The sequence below is a fragment of the Pterocles gutturalis genome, unplaced genomic scaffold (assembly GCF_000699245.1).
Source record: "Pterocles gutturalis isolate BGI_N339 unplaced genomic scaffold, ASM69924v1 scaffold25992, whole genome shotgun sequence".
Lineage (NCBI taxonomy): Eukaryota > Metazoa > Chordata > Aves > Pterocliformes > Pteroclidae > Pterocles > Pterocles gutturalis.
In genome coordinates this window covers 8,790-26,122 of record NW_010110953.1, presented here as the reverse complement: position 1 = coordinate 26,122, position 17,333 = coordinate 8,790, and the positions used below count along the sequence as shown (strand labels likewise).

The window sequence follows — 17,333 nt, the reverse complement described above, 5'->3', positions numbered from 1 at the left end:
GCTTTTCTTTATAAGTATGGCAACAGCTGTTAGAGCACATCTGGAAAATATGCTTTAAGCAAAGGTATTTGAGCTCAGAGAATTTCCCAAGGAATGGGATATTTACCAGCACTTCTTTCCAGAATACTAATCTGATTCATCAGTATTTTTGATATAAATGTCTTAATTTTTTCATGATGTTTGCAAAGCTGGTTTTGGATTCATATCACAGATTGGCCATTCCAGTGCTCAAGGCTAAATGCTGCAAAACAAAAACATTCCTTTACTACTATTTTTAGGCAGAAGCCTACGTAAGCCTTGTTTAATGCCCTAATAATATTTTCTTCACTGATTTCAGCCAAATATTTCCCCCTTCTTTGATTCTAAAGAGAAGTAATTGTCTCATACTGGAATCACATTGAGGGGAAAATTGGTCTTATGGCTGGACTACTGCTTTGTGCTTCTTGAGGCTCATCTTGACACCCTTCTGCACTGTTTCCCTCTCTAGAAAGTATAGTTGTCCTCTCTGCAATTGTAGCATTACTCAGAACTTCTTTGAAGTCAGTGAGAGTGTTTACAAGGTAGGATCCTGGCCACTTTGAATTGAATGGCAATATTTCTGTTTATGATAGGAGTCCAAGCATTGTGGTTTCTGTGCTTTCTGCAGAACTGTTTTATTCAGAATTATTGAAATTATTGCTGAAAATGGAAACAAGAGAGCATAAAACTTTAAAAAACTTGAAAAAACACTCTGTCCATTAATTTATTGATAACGTTAATTTTGTTTATTTGGGAAAAATGACTAAAAATAAAGATGCAGAACCCCAGAACCCTTTACTTAACAAGGTAATACTCTAATCAGGACTTTACCTTCTGACTCAAGTGTCTCAAAACTAGGCAACCAGCTTGCTTTCAAAATGATGGGGGAGATTTCTGAGCTCACTTCCCACCTCACAATGCCACGAGCCAGCCTGTAGAAAGACTTCAAGATACTCTTGGCATAGAGTCCAAGTACCAGGCGTTGAAAGACTCTTATCAGCCACCTCAGTGCATTTTCAGTGCATTTACTTTTCTCAAACTGTAGCGTGTTCCCTAAATTTTGCAGACAGATAGCATTTACCAACAGGCCCCTGAGAAATAGTTTTTAATGCTACATAATATTGCATTGGAACAGCTTTGCAACTCAATTTTAGATCATAAATGTTATGCTTGTTGTGCAGCTGGAGGCAAAATGCAGTTACCTAACCAAAGAAGAAACTAGAGCTAAAAAATGAATGAGATTTAAAAAAAAATAAATCTATTGCAGTGATACGGCAAAATAAAAGAGTAACATGGAACATATTAGTGGTAATGTGGGAAAATTAATTCCAAATTATTGACAATTTAATTGACCTACAGGAAGCATTTTAATGGGCTTAGTATGCTGCTGTGCTGGTCTTCATTTTTTAATCATTTCCACCGAGCAGAAAATAATTTTTTCCAAGGGTGGAGTTCAAAGTTGGACGTGTGACCAGATCTCTTTCTCTTCCATCCAAAACCTTCAAAGCCCACCCTGTGAGCAGGGCTGGGGTACCTCTGCTTTTCAATCTTGCAGTTACAGAGGCTTTTTTGCAAATAATGTTCACAAGGTGATTTGACCCCCAGGCTCCGACTGCATGAAGAAAAGGTCATTAAAGATCGGCGGCACCACCTCAAGACATACCCGAACTGCTTCGTTGCCAAAGAGCTGATAGACTGGCTGATTGACCACAAAGAGGCCTCAGACCGAGAGACGGCAATTAAACTGGTGCAGAAATTACTGGATCACAGCATTATCCACCATGGTGAGTGCAATATTGGCTGCTAGATAGTTCTTGTCTTTACTGACTGCTGTGAAACAAAGGCAAGTCCCACTCCTGCTCTTCAGCCACGTATAGGACAGGTGGGATCTTTTGCCTGTCAGAAAGGGAGCATCTCCCTTGAACAGGTCCGCTGTGTGCCTAGGGACGCGGAGAGGCTGCAGAGGTGTGGAGTGACATTCCCCATGTCAGTACAGGGCGGGAAGCTGCTGGAGACCCTGCTGCTGCTTCCCTGCCTCCAGAGCAGCCCCAGCTGGATCCTGTCCCCTGTCACCCCACTGCCCTCACCTCCCTGCTCCCCAGGGCACACTTTTCCAGCTGAAAAACCTATCTGAAAAATCAGATGGCAAAAAAGATCATTTTTCTCACATGGATTTGTTCTCCAGCCCTGTCCCTCGCGCCAGCTGCACAAACATTAGTGCTGGTACAGCTGCAAGAAAGTAAGTGGTCTGACTGTGCCCTGATTAATTTTCTCCTGAACATGTTGTCTATTTGAGATCTCTTCCTTTCACCTTCTTGAATAACTATTTATGATGATGAAGGTATTACCAATTCAGTGGTAGCATTTAGTTGCCTTTTGGTGCACAAGAAGGCTAGGAGGCACACAAACAAAGAAGATCCAAGGCTTTGACTTCAAGTGTATTGTATTACCTATTGAAAAAGGCAAAATGTACCATTTGTTTAAGAGGAAACAGTGTAACTGTGAACAGAGGAGTGTTGACTTTGCGCAGGGGTCACTGTATCTGCAGCAATCCTGCTGCTGTCTGCAGTACATTAGCAACACCTTAATTAAAGACAGAAATGCACATATTGAATGAGTGCCACTTCTACAGCTTCTGCTCAGCTATTAAATTAAAATTCTGGGTTGTTATGGAAACTGGGACTCATGGTAGATAGTTAAAGAATAAACTAATTATAGGGTATTCAAATTTGACTACTTAATCCTCTATTGAGAAAATGTCAGTGAAGAGTTGCGTGGATGCCTGAGTGACTTCATTTAATTGAGCAATAGATGTTTTATTGCCGAACGCTTGTTTAAAGCTTTAGCAGCCTTCAAACGTTTTCTACCTCAGGATCCAATTGCACACTGTAACTTCTGTACAAATTTTATATATGTGTGTGTACATTTTACACATAGAGCAGGTGTTTATTAAAAAAAATCATGTATTGCACTAAAATTTAATAAATTTGTTTGCAAAGTGAGCTAGGACAAATTCAGAAAAGTTCGATCAGCTTCTGCAGGATGCTCAGAGCATCCTTTCAACTCCCATGTCAAGTGAAAGGGGCACCAGTTCCTGCTCCTGCGGTGCAGAAGGTGAGCCTGTGTCTGTGGCTGACAACTCTGCTAGGAGCAGCGTGCTTGGGATATCTTTCCCGTTAATGTATGCCCTTGCTGGAGCTCTGTTCTGCATTTACAGGAGTTCTTCATCAGCTGCTGTCTTACAAACCTTATTTAGCATTTCTCGGTATGCTCCTGTTGTACCTACTGTTCGCTGGCTGGCATGGGAGGGCAATCGAGACAATTTTAAGAGGGCAGAGGACTTTGATTTTAACTGTTTCTGCAGTGAGTCTCAGGTTTCCTACAGCATTGCTCAACTGATAGAAGTAACTTTAAGACGTTTGCCAACCCTTAAATTGTTGGGTGTTCTGCACTGGTTGCCTTTTAAACAAACAAGCTAACAGACTTTTCATCAAAAGGTTTTCTGGGTATGTAGCAGGTGGATGCTTTTTTGGTCTTTATGTTTGCAGTAATACTCACAAAACTGTTGAACGCCTCTCCCCTTCACCTAGAAATCTGGTTGCCTCTCTGAAAATTTTCTCCAGCTTTTCATCAGTTATTGGAACGGAATAAAGTTCTGTGCTCACAAATACAGGGGGTTAGGCTCCATACATGCTTGCTTTGAAGTTCAGCAGTAATACCTGCTAATTGGATCCTCGACTCCTTAACATATATATATATGAATATTTTTTTCATTATTATTTTACATTTCAGTCTGTGATGAGCATAAGGAATTCAAGGATGTCAAACTGTTCTACCGCTTCAGAAAAGACGACGGGACATTTCCACTGGACAATGAGGTGAAGGTGTTTATGAGAGGACAAAGACTGTATGAAAAGTATGTTGCACTCAGTAACTGTATGTGTTGATAATAGTACCATGGGAGGCAAATTATACTTGATCTATTTTTGAATAGTCAGAGTGAAAGCCTCAAATAATTCAGGAATGGGTCTGGGTAATCTACCGAGACTTTAGTTGCTAACCCTTCTCTCTCTCCCATTTCCCTTTCACTTTTCTACCATGTTCACTTGCAGCATTTTGTCTAAAATGAAATTGTATTTTCTTGTGTTCTGGGTTGTGAATACCTATATGAGGACCAAATGACAGTTTAAGTCCTTGCACTCTATTCTGTAAAAAATAATTACTAAAGGATGATTTGTCATGTAAAATTGTAATCACAAGACCTAAAACATTCGTACATCAAAAGGTACTGAGCAAGTGCCTATATGCCTGTTGAGACTCCATATCTACAGCTTCACCAGGAGGTATGATTTGAAATAACAGGTGAAATTAATCTTCAGTGTTCCTGTCTGCAAAGCTTCTACCTCAGAAAGGTTGTATTAAAAGTAGTTTCAAAAAAAAAAGACCCAGCCAAGAATATCTAATTAAGATTTAAAACACATGATTATGCTGAGATACAGAATATCCCACTGGATTACTTCCATCAAGTAACTAGGCAGCTTAACCATACTTCCCAATCTATAATTAATGACATTTTTATTCAGGATGTAGAGATTGTGACACTGTACTTTCAAGCAGATAGAATAAAATGCATGTTAGCTTATGCTACAAACTAATGCAAAAGTTGTGATGTGTTATTTACCAAAAAGCTTGAAGTATTGCTCCAGACTGAATAACACCCATTGTCCTGCTTGGTTAGAGCAGAAGCACAGAGCAGACAGGAGAGAAGCTGTGTCTTCTGGATGGAGTAATTTTGTTTCTCTGTTAGAATAAAGCATTCAGGAAAATCCCAAGTTTAAAAGCTGATGGTAAATATTATTTTCAAGGTTAGAAGGGTCTGAAGGTCAATTTGGTGAAAGAGCAATTAAACTGAAATATGAAACAATAATTGTAGAATGCCACTCCTTTTGTTGTACCCGTCATATAAAATTCCCTGAGACTTAGTGTCTGTGACTATTAAAAAAAAAATAAAAAATTGCATAAGACACAAGAAAATACGCCACTGGAAAAGATCCTTCATTGGATGCACTAGGACAGATGAATTCAGTCACCCACCTCCAAGATCTTCTGTGCCTTGCTAAGCACAGCATTTGCTCCCGTACACTGTAACACGCAGTGCCTGCAAGCTTGGCCCATACTATAAGAAGCTGATATTGGTGTGTCTACAGTAGCAAACCTTTTTCCTGGATTTTTAATATATTTCTATTTCTGTTTTCTGTGAGCAAAATAATTTTCTGTTGGTGAGGCTGGTAACAGTCCTCTGAATGAAAGGAGCAATGGCGGGAAGAACTCTCTTCTGCCAGTGTCTGCTTCCATCCCCATTTGTCTGCATGGAGAACTATTCCCAAACCAATGTCTAGTGTCCAGTTTGTCCAATTCTATACTAGAAGAAAAATGTATGTGACAGTTTAGATTGTTCCCATCTTGGAGTTAATGCCAAAAGCAGCACCTGTATCTAAATATAGCTGCATCCTTTTGAAGTGGTGGCTCCTAGGCAACGTATCTAAAGGGTTCAGAAACTTTTAAAACCAGCCCTGAGTGCTAAATACAGTATAGACTAAAAATACATGGCATTTCAAAACCAGTCTGTGACAGTCAAAGCTAGTCAAAATTCTCCTTGGATCATTGTAAATACTTTATATTAATGGGAGATAAGAACATGTACCTGGGCTATCTGGGCTTCACCTTGTTTATTGTAGAAAATACAGCACTCTGGTTTTATTAGGTCCATGCACACTTATTAGCAACACTTTAGCCAGTTTCATTGGATGTATTTTAAATTCAAAATCTAATACTGAAAGTCAGACTACTACAGAAAGAGTTCTGCAATGAAATGTGGGTATGTGTAATGTATCTGTTGTATCAGTTTGCTTATAGTGTTGAGAAATAAAATATTAATTCAGTGCAATTAAAATAGTTATTAAATGGCAGCAACCGGAGAAAAGTTTTGAAGTCACTTAGCAGTATATTCAGCTTGTTTATCAAAATGCCTGCAGGCCTAATTTCAAGAGAAATGCAACTATGCCAAAGGAAATCTACCTGAATCCAACATATTTTAAAAATCTGTGTCTAATTTTGTAGATGTTGCTGATATTCACTAGGCTTTGCTCATTTAAGATAGACATAATAATACTATTCCCTGCTCTCCTCCACCCACTGCATTAAGGCTGGAGTGCCGTTACATTCAGAAGCCAGCATAGTTTGTGCTTGCCAAAAATTGCAGACTTGCTATCCAACATCAGTCCGTGCAGCTTTGTGCCCTCAATGGGTATAATGAGCAAAATGCTTTAGGAGGATCAGCAGGTTGTTGCATGGGCAGAGGAATGGATGTGTTAGGCAGGTTCCCTACGTTCAGACAGCTCTTTTGGGTAAATGCCCTGTGCTCTCCTCTGGGACATGGGAACATTAGGACTGTCCCCATGGTGAGGAGCTCACTTTCCCTGTCTCCCTACTGTGTGACCACAAAGCTCCTTGTACCCTGGATTCTCCCCTCTGGTAGCATTACCTCCTTCACCTACTGTGGACGTCTTTGGTGGCTGTACTTGTGTCATTAGAAGTTTTAAAATCAAGTCTCTGACTGTATTCTCCCTTTATTTGCATTGAAAATCATAAATCAGCTCAGATTCCCTGTGCATCATTGCAAACTTTGGTAACCCCTTCTCTGAACATGTTTTGAGTTTATAACCAGAGCTGAAACCTACTGGATTTTCTACAGCCTTGTCTGAAAATGATTGAATAGTTTATTAGGTCCAAAGATGGTATCAGTTTTCATACTCTACAGGACTGACCAAATAGATTGAATGAGATAAACATGTTTCTTGTTAACAAAACCCTCCCTGCAAATCTTAAATAAATCCAGCACAGAACTTTCATAGCTTTGAAACAAAAAAAAAAAAAAACAACCAAGCTGTGCAGACATCCTATTTTTATGATGTTTGCAAGTCTTGGTATGTTTTGGTCAGGCACACACGCTTGTTGTGTTTCTGGTGCAGTAAAGTTTAGGAGCTATAAGTCATCTCATGATGTTGACTTCAACTGAGATTTTTCAAGCAGATTTCGTGCTGAAAGAAGTGCAGATTTATGGTTTTAATTTTAGGAAATAATTCAGATAATTTTGAGACTGCATTCTTTCAATCACTTTCATTTTAACTCATCGGTGGTTAATTCAAATTTATCCTCTGGTGCAGCTATTTAGATAAAACGACGTTAACATTTTCTTTTGAAAAGGGTTTGAATTTCAGTGTTTGGCTAGTTACATTCCCTTAATGCAGGATAACACTAGTTTTAGCAAATAATATGTTTTGACAGGAATGGCCTCATGGTTTTTTGAAGCAAGGAGAAAATGGAAGAGATAGAGGCAGTTTCTGATGCTGGCTAATGAAAGGGCAGGTTTTTGGCTGCTGTACATTGATACAGCTTTGTCGACAGCAGTGGAGTTACAGTGATTTACTTCAGTTAGTGATGTAAGTCTAAGGGTTGCTGTTTCTGGGTTTGTTAAACTGTCAATTTGTCGTGTCTGTTTGTTCACAAGTCCAAATCCTTTGCAGTGCTATTCTGGGCACACGCAGAAGGGTGTGAAATGTCAAGCTGAGTGTTTTTCCACTTGATATTTTTCCAAATTTCTTTTGTGCCTCTCTAAAAATCTAACGATTAGCATCTCTTTTTCAAGGACCTCTCTATCTGTGACTTCAATGAGCTGGTCAAGTAGTTATAGACTCATCAAAGAACAATTAAGACAATCCTAAGGATTTTTCATTTGGTGCCCACAGAGCCTGGGTAACCATTTCTGGGTAACCATGCAGCAGATGGTACGAAAAGACACGAGCTTTGGGTTTGCATTTTTTTGGGGGAGGGTGGGAGAAGCCTGGTGAATGAGACACATTTTAAAATGGTCCCTTGGAGCTCTGTCTCTATTAGATGTGGTTAGTGTGGGACAAAATGTTGCCTTGCATGCAGATGCTTGTAAATCAAAATATAAAAGAAAGAATAAAGTCTTTTCAAGAGTTCTGCAGTCAACACTTTGTCCCTTGTGGCACATATTCTTGCTTTTGGCCTCATCCCTGACTCCAGCCAATTTTGACTTTCTTAGTTCTTACTCAGCTCAGAGATGCTGGAAATGATGCACCAGAGAGGAGTTCATTTATCTGCCCGTGACGTACAGCTGTGGTTGAGCAGCCTTTGCCTGGTTTGATGATCTGCTGCCTGGTGGTCAGAGCCAGTCCTTTCAGGCTTCTAGTTAGCTCTCCTTAAAGTCAAGGGAATAAATCTTTCAGGTGAAACAACAGGGGCTGGATCATGTCAAAGCTCCTCATTGTAATTTCAAATGAAACTTTTCTCTGTGTTCTCATGGCATGGATTTTTCTAATGCCTCCCAAAGGAGATGAAGTTATATTCCATGTACTCTGGACATGCTGGCAGTTTAAGGAGATGGCCCATATATGGATTTAAATTAAATTCAAATTTTTGATCAGAAGGGCAAAGATTAAGCACTTTCAGAATATTCCCATTGTAGTTCAGCTGTGCCCTTAATTTCAAAATAGTTGGTGAAGGGAGGGGACTTAGTAGTCTTACATGGGAAGAATAACCATGCCATTCTTGAGATGTTATTCTGAAAGTCTTACCACTAGTCCTATTATTAGCCTATAATAAATAAAATAATTATGAAGAAAGATGAAATTAGTAAATAAGGAGGCTATGGTGCTCCATTTCCCAACAAAATTAAAAAAAAAGTGGGATTTTGTATTACAAGGGAGCAAATCTCATTTATTTTTTCAGACTGTCTTTTCTTTCAAACTGTCAGCCTTACTTTTGCATTAACAAAACAGTGAGGCTATTTTTTAATACTGTGTTATTTGCATAGGTTACTTGACTGGAGAAGAATTTTGGTAGTATCTTTAAGCTAGGTATATGCTAGTTGCTAGGAGATTTAGAGACACCTCATGATGCTCCTCTGAACTCTGGTGTTACATGGAGCCAGCTGGGGCACAGAGACTCTGAGACTCTGATGTTGAAATGTGTTCAGGTGTGTAATTCACTGATTGCAGCTGCATCGCTGGGTGTTGGATGCTAAATATTTATCAACCACCCAAACCACACAGAGCTACCTTTTTTTCTTCCTCTTGATTTTTTTCTGCAGCTGTTTTAAAGCTTATGGGGAGAATTTTCTAAACCATCTAAATGACTTTGGGGCATAGTCCTGCAAACTGTAAAAATTAATTAGGAATTTTTGAGCACATTAGTCACGATCTAGTGCTTTTAGGCTAATTTTGTTTCAAAGTTGATTATACATTAACTTTTAGAGAAGCTAAAGAACTAAATAGGGGAAATGGGAAACTGAAACACTTTGTTTTCTTTTAGGGAAAAAAACAAGGGAGCATTAACTTCACCCAGGGATATAAAGCCTATATTATTTAACTAAGTGGTTATAAGTCACATCCTAACTCAGATTGATAGCTTGAGGAAAGGTTTAGCAAGTCAGTGAAAGGTTCGTATCTGTTTGCTTGATGTCAGTGAGATTTGCCAGAATAAATCTGGAGTTGCTTTTCTGAGGAACCATTTTCCCTGACAATTTTTTCCCCCCCATACCAGGCTGATGAGTTCTGAAAACACCCTTTTGCAAGCCAGGGAGGAGGAAGGAGTCAAATACGAACGGACCTTTGTGGCATCAGAGTTCATTGACTGGCTGATCCAGGAGGGAGAGGCCACGACACGGACCGAAGCAGAGCAGCTTGGCCGCAGACTTTTGGAGCATGGGATTATACAGCACGGTGAGAAATTTGCTGCCAGGTAGCAAAAGCTACACTTTTTATAGCACTTTCTTCAAGAGGGGGAACTTGTCTTCTTGGCCATAATATGTCCAAGTTCTAAACAATTTCATTGAGGAGTCTAGCTAACTTTATTTAATAAAAGAGTGGCTTTTTCAAAAGCTCGTTGAGTTAGTTCTGAAAATTCTGCCTCAAATGCAGAATATAGCTAGAATTTGGGATTGTATAATAACAACATCAGAATGTGCATGAAAATCAATGCTCCTGCACTTGTGGTAATTAACTTGTAAAACTTGTTATCAGCCATGCGTATAAATGAAGCAAATAGCTTTGTAAGGATCAAGTAGGGATTAGAGGCATTACGGAGCTAATTTCTCTATGTATAATAAAAATGGCAGGTTCTGTATATATTCCTCCTCGAGGACAGGAGTGGAGCACCATCTGATGCCAGAAAAGCAGCTTTCCCTCTTGGTCGTGTTGCAGAGTCATTCCAGTATGTTTAGGCAAGAAAGAGGGTATAACTTTCACCTGAAGTGTTATGACATTTGTACTGGTGGTGTAACTTCTTTGAGGCAGGAATCAAATATTTCTTCTAGGTCAAGCACGGTGTGGCTGGCAGATGCGCCTTCACTGAGGAGCTCCCTCTGTTGAGGATGGAGGAGAGGAGTTTTTCCTCCATACTGCTCCGAGGGTGAAGAAAGGAACACCCCTGTCACTAAAACCTGTTTTACATGTTGTCATCATCTACTCTCAGTGCAAGTTGCCCTTCTTTGACTGGGCGGTTTCCACCATAAATGTGTTGCAGTGCCTCTGGGAGTGATGAAGGGGTGCCAGGAGATGACAGAACAAGCTGGCAGTAGCTTTTAGCTACATTGCTTAATGCAGGATGGGAAAGTAATCAGATCCTGGTGATGTTGTCAAATCAACACTAATCCTGACAGCGGATAAACAATTCATGGTATTAACAGGTTGTTAATATACAAGGTGGGAGACAAGGTGGGTTAGAGAAAAATGGGGGTGTAAGTGACCTGCACAGTTCCTTCGTGGTTGTGATCATGTTCACATTATCTTTAGCTTCCAATTATTAGGAGCTACTTCTGAATGTTTACAGTAATCAGCTTCCAGTTCTATAATTACCCATGTGCTTCCTATGATTTATAGGATGCCAACTGCTTGGAGCTTGACGGGCGGGGAAGGTATGCAACCCCTCCTCTGTATAGCAGCAATTACTTCATTTCCTATTTTTACCTGAGTATTTTCTGTGTACTATATACGAGGTAAGCTTTCCTCAAAAAAAGGGGGGAAGAAAAAAGACAGGAATGTGATCTATGCTGCTCTTGATGTTTTTGCAGAGGAAATAGTCAGGGCTTGACATTTGGTGCAAAGCTGGATTTACTTTGCTATTGAAATCTTCTCAGAGCTAAGAAAGTCAGGATGTGGTCTTTATTGCAGAACAACCATTCTCTCATTAACTAAGGCAAATGTTCAGCAGTGCACTTTGGCAGGGAAGTGATTTTGCCCCCATCAAGCCAGGTTTCTGTGGGTATTCCTGAGTGATGCTGGCCCTGCTCACTTTTATGGATTGTCCTGGCCAGTTTTGCAGGTTTATCCCCTGTCATCCTCTTCTAGCAGTCTAGAGGGCATGCGAAGTGCCCTGTTAGAAAGAGATTTGAAACTTATGAAGTGACCTCGCTCCGAGGTACCATCATCTTCCTCGCTCAGCTTTTATTGGGCAAAGGTAATTCAGTCCTGATGGGGAAGCTGGAAGTAAAATAAAACTCAGTGATGTCCTTGAGATGTATCTTTATCAGTGGACAAGCTTTGTGCACACTGCTAACAGGGGATTTCATTCGCCTCTGGATTTCACTGAAACAACTTGTTTAGACAGCATTAGGGATATTGATGAAAGAACTAGTGGAATTAACACAGAGCTGCTGTGGAGTTCACCTTAGCAAGTGGGTATGATCTTTGCATTGTGAAGGTTTATGTAATGCTGGCTTCCTCTAAGAAGGGAGCTCAGAATGAGAACTCTCAGTACAGAATTGGGGAAACGACAGGACTAGTATTCTCTTCCCCCTCCACCCCCCCCCGCCTTTCACTGAATTCTAGGTCCAGTTGCCCCAAAAAAAAAATTTTTTTTCTTTCTCTTAGTACAGTAAATTAATTTCATCATACTATGCTCCCTGTGTTTCATATCTCATCAGCAGTACTAAGATGTTACTTGACACTAATTGGCATACTTGTTGGCAGAACCAACAGAAAGACTCTTGACTGTGCAGGAGTGGAGAATAAAATATTTTCCTGCCCTAAAGGCAATCTTCTGCTAGCAGTATTGTTTGATATCCACAATATGGGATAATATAAAGCTTGCTCTATTCTTCTTATGAAGTATTTATTACCTTGCCTAATGCAATGGAAAGTAATAGAAGGAGTTGCATCAAGTTGCCACTCTCAGTGGTAATTTTCCAGCCACAACTGAATTGTGCAATTTATTTTTACTGATACTGACTTTCATTTCAATTACTCAGAGAAGCTCTATTCTGCAGCTGAGGTACTGTATTCAAAATAGCTTCCTGTCACATTTATCTTCACTTTAATTGGTCAGACACAAACCAGGTTTCACACAGGAAACAAACACTGATGCTAATTTTGAAAAGGAAAACAGTGGTTTAAGAGGAATTGTATAAATGCTGTAAAAACATCAAATGTTTCAGTTTAAAAATAACCTTCCTGATCGCTTTAGGCTTATATAACTATACATATTTCCCCTGCCATACATGAAAATGACGAAACGTGCTTAAGTGCTGAATTGCTTCCTTCCAAAATCCCACTGGTGCATACAAATCGTAACCCACAAACCACCATTTTCACAAATAGGAGCCAGATGTCCTTTCCTATGGACTGGTACCCCCAGGTACTATGGAATAAAAAAAAATATAAGTAGGGGGCTATTATGCACTATACATTTCTTAAAGGCATGTGTTGGCAGTGGAATTGCCAGTAGTTACTCTGCATTTTTGAACACTGATGGTCTGTCTTCCCCAGAATACAGGAATAAAGATTGTGTGAAGAATTCGAAACATGGTGATGCACATCCAATAAGGGCAGGGAGAAAAGGTGCGCAGAATGCATTTCTCGGCTGTAGAAAAGCCCGTTCCTAGTATGGTGAGGTGTGTAAAGCTTTGTAATAGTAACAGATACATTTTTCCTTTAGGAAACTGTATCTTTCTTAGTTCTTTTTCATATGGAAATGGTGAGACAGATTAGCTACTGGGGTCAAAATTCACATGCAGCAAGAGAAGAAGGAAGTTCTCTGCCAGCTGCAGGGTACATCAGACCAAAGCAAGGATGGGCTAAGGGCAGGCAGAGGAGAGCGTGAACATCCACACACAGTCACAGCCCTTGCTCAGCCTGGAAAACAGGGGTACTGAGATGTGCAAGAAAAGAAGGTATCCACAGAGCCCTTCCTGGCATCATGTTTTGGCTCGTACTTGCTTATGGCACTTGCTGCAGTGGTTACCCTGCACCTGCAGCCCCGCAGCAGAGCACTGCTGGCAGGACAGGCTACGTCCTCCTGTCCTCCTCTGAGGACTCATTGGGTATGGAAGCTCAGGGGATGGAGGAGCATCTGCCTGTCTTGCAGAGAGGTCTGAAGTCTGGAATCTCCTGTGATAAATACTTTGCATTTTAAAATCTGGTTAATAGTCTTAAGAGGAATCAATGTCTTCTTAGGATAGCAGCTGCACTTCACAAGATGAATATTCATTCTGCTCCAGGGAGGTCAGCATGCAGATTCCCAACCTCAGGCTAGCAGAGGAACACGTGTGATGGATTCTGGAGAGGCCATAGACTTCGCTTTCACAAATGAGCAAGGGTGGAAAAATATCTTTTGGAGATGACTGGCTAGCAGGTATCTTCTTTGAAACATTTTGTCAGTGCTAGGATTTTATGATAGCAAATATGTGGCAAGAAGTCCTAGGCATAAGTTTCTTCTGCCCCACACCCTGCTTTAGAATACCTTTTAGCTTTAAAAATTTTGAGTTAATTGCACTTGGCCAGACCTGGTGCATTAAAGGCAGGCATATGTTCTGCTGGCTTAGCACAGAAGCAGGTGCTTACCACCTCTCAAGAGTTAATCTTTTATCAACAAAGCTCCACTGTGCAAATTACTTTCAGAGATGTAAACAAACATTTTGTAGTGACTTAGTGAGAACAGTAAATATTGACAAATACTATCTCCCTGTCTCCCTGTCTCTGCAGAAAAGTCTTAAAACGTGTATTTAATTTTCCCTATTCTTTGCAAGGACTGTAATTTTATACAGCAAAATTTCTCTGAACAAGATGATCACTGCATTTAGTTTTAAGCATCAAGACACATGATGCAGTTGAAAGTTTGCTGTAATTGTGGAAGTAGATTAATTATCTAACAAAGTATTATTTCTTTTGCTTTTGTTGAAAAGCTTTCCCTCTCTCATCTAAAATTTCTGTAAAGTGAAATTTACTTTAGATGTCCAATTGCTTATGATTAGCTGAGATTTCTTACTTTGTAAGTGAAAACTTTATATATATGTGAAATATACACGTTTTCCTTCATTTGAGATTTCTCTTTGGAACCGCTTTTCTTAGAAATATCAACCACAAATAGCAATTTATAAGTGCCATTGAACCATCCATAAATTCTTGACTTAAATGCTCATAGGTTTTCTTCTCCAAAATTAACACATAGATTTTTTTTTTGTATAAATTTTCTAGTTGATCTAACACCTGGATCACATCAGCTGGGGGATATATCCAAGCATTCATATATACTCCATGCTAAAAATTATGTCACATTTTTACAGATGATAGTGCCTTGATTTATCTCAGTAAAACACAAACCTTCAGTTAGTCTTTGAAGTCCTGCAACACAACATTGTTTTTATTACAAGCCCGGTTTCCCCTGAGATGATGCCATGCAGAGGCACTTAGTTGTTTATTTGTGTGACAGTTCTTCCCCAGCAGTTCCCACACACAGTAACCTCACCCACAGTAATTCAACTGCTTATGCTAAATCTGGAGACAACTTTGCATATTTTTCATTATTTTCCTTGGGTAGGAAAGTCAGAGAATAAGAACTTTGTATGTAATTGTATAATACTCCAGCTTCCTCTTCCATGGGCTTCTCATTGTGCTCTTCTTGCAGTTGTCTTTATCTAAAGCAGGAAAGAGTTTGGTTTTTGAAAGAGCCACACGCTCTATGCATTATGTAAACAACATATGAAGACTTCTTTTCCTATTAACTACTGAATTCTATTTTTTCTGACAGAGAATGGGTTTCAGTTTTTAACAGCTGCAACAGAAAAAAAAGATACCCAGATGGGCCTTTTCATCTTCTGCTTCCCTTGCCACAGAGTGTACTTTCCATACTTTATTTGGAAGCAAAGAAGAGCAGTTGGCTATGTTCTGTAAACTTGGGAAATTAAAGACGATAAATCCTCATATACAAACTGAAAAGACTGCTGAAATGCGTGTGATTCAACCGTGGCTTTTCACGCTATAGTAAGTTGTGTGTATTTGAAAATAGACTGCAAATAGATGGCAAACCTACTGGAAAGATAAAGGGTACATAGAAACAGTTATCTGCAGACTTATTTTAAGGCAGATGATACAAAATGTTAATGCACTGAGCAGAACATACCACTTTAATAAGAGCAGGATATTCTGTATTTCAGTTCCCAGTGGATTTTTGACAGTTGTCTATTGCAATCCTGATGCTTTAGAGGGAGTATAAAAGTTGTCCAGACTTTTTTGCATGACATGAATATACCACAGTTCATCGAAACAGCTTAGGAGATGTGGTTCTCTAATTATATCACAGCTTTTTTTCTGGACCTACTTACAGGTCCAGGAACTGCTTACTTCTGGACACAGTTACTGGTTTCACCCTTAGCTAGGAGGAGCTGGAACAGCTCTCTGGGTTTTGTACTTCAGGGCCAGGATCTGCCTTGCAGTTGTATACGAGAGGGTCGGTGGAAACTAGAGCTGTTCAAGCTTCGATCCGTTGTCTGTTCAAAGCAAATCCCTTGTAATCCAAATGAGAAAAGAATGCTATTTAGTACAGCTGCCCTGCCAAGGGTTTAACATGCCAGCTGAGAGCATTCGCACGTGGGCTTATCTGCAGGCTACGTAGCATGTATACATTAATAAAAGGTGGAAATGCAAGTGTAGTGTTTATATGGTGCAGGGAATCCAAGACCCAAGGCCCTGTGCTGGCTGAACATCTGTAGTCCCTCTTCCTTGATTTGAGGGAGCTCCAAGCAGGTGGAATTCATCAATGTGTAAAAGGAAACTCATCTGAATAGGTGCCATTATTAAAATGCATTTGCAGATGCCAGATTAGCTGTAGAAAAACAGGAAGGCTTTGAGAGGAGTGGAAAAAGCATTGTCCAGCGCAGAATGAAGTGTCGGCTATTCTGTTCTGGCCGCACGTGTGTTGGTGCAAGGCAGGAGCAGAGGAGGGACGGGGCGGGAGTGGGGGGGTCGGGGGCAGAGGTGGGCAGCGTGGAGCCGGGGCAAGGACCAGCCAGCAGCCCAGCGGCTGTGCCGTGGGGGTTTCAGCAGCTGGTGGGTGTTCTCCAAGCTCGCGGGCTCACCCTCGCTCTGTGCAAGCCAAAGAGGACGCACACACTTCCACTGCTGCTCTGGCAAGGGACCGGCACCCTGCTGGCAAAGGGCCTGAGGCAGAGGAGACGGGCTCAGCAAGCTGTGTGCTGTCCATGGAGAGAAGCATTTTTTTAAAGGAACCATTATTTTACAGCGCTGATTTGTTTCCTTCCCTTTTAACACTGGTCCTGCTTAGCAGAGGGGAGCGAGGAAGCCAAAGGACGCGGGGCTGGAGCCAGGCCCTTCCCTGGGCACACTCTGGGAGCTGGCGGGAGCTGCTGGGGCCGTGCCCTCCTTCAGATAAACCACCAGCCCCCCCGTCACTCCCTGTAGCCCGCCAGCGTGTGTCTCATCATCCTGTATTTGTTTTTGATGTGTCAGCTCTCTCAGGGCAGCGTCCTGCCACTTCAGAGCTCGAGACTGGTACAGTCAGCTGTGTATGAGGCCACAACCCAGTGCAGCCAGTAACAGCGAGGGTCCAGAATGATCTCCTGCAGCTTCAAACTGGGTTTATTTTAACAGAGGAAACTACCTCAGTAAAAAGATAAAGTATACTTGCAAATAGCCTGGGACTGCTGCCTCGTGCAGCGAAAGGCTCGGAAATGTGTTGTGCACGGCTGGAAAGAGCTCAGCGCTGCTTTTGTCTGTAAGTGGGAAAGACATGACATATCCATGCTGAAAACTCCGTACACTCTGCTAATGCTTTTATAACCTCTTCCTCTTAACCCCAGCACAAGCACGCGCTTGCACAAGCAAACAAGCGCACACTTCAAAATGTCCTCTGCTCTCTCGAGGAAAGCTGCTCATCTGGCTCCTCGGGGAACTTTGATCTCTTTCCCACCGCTCCCTCCACACGGAGCAGCCGTTCCC

At 40.9% G+C, this 17,333-nt stretch overlaps 1 protein-coding gene across 1 annotated transcript in view; it reads left to right on the top strand.

Moving 5' to 3' along the window:
* Positions 1–1,623: 1,623 nt before the first annotated feature.
* Positions 1,624–17,333, top strand: part of LOC104461865 (DEP domain-containing mTOR-interacting protein) — a gene marked incomplete at both ends in the record, with an annotated part of 22,051 nt that continues 6,341 nt past the window's right edge. The window contains 3 exons of the mRNA XM_010073600.1: positions 1,624–1,802; positions 3,811–3,934; positions 9,646–9,824. Coding sequence (XP_010071902.1) covers positions 1,624–1,802; positions 3,811–3,934; positions 9,646–9,824 — 482 coding nt within the window. The remainder of the gene's footprint in view (positions 1,803–3,810; positions 3,935–9,645; positions 9,825–17,333) is intronic.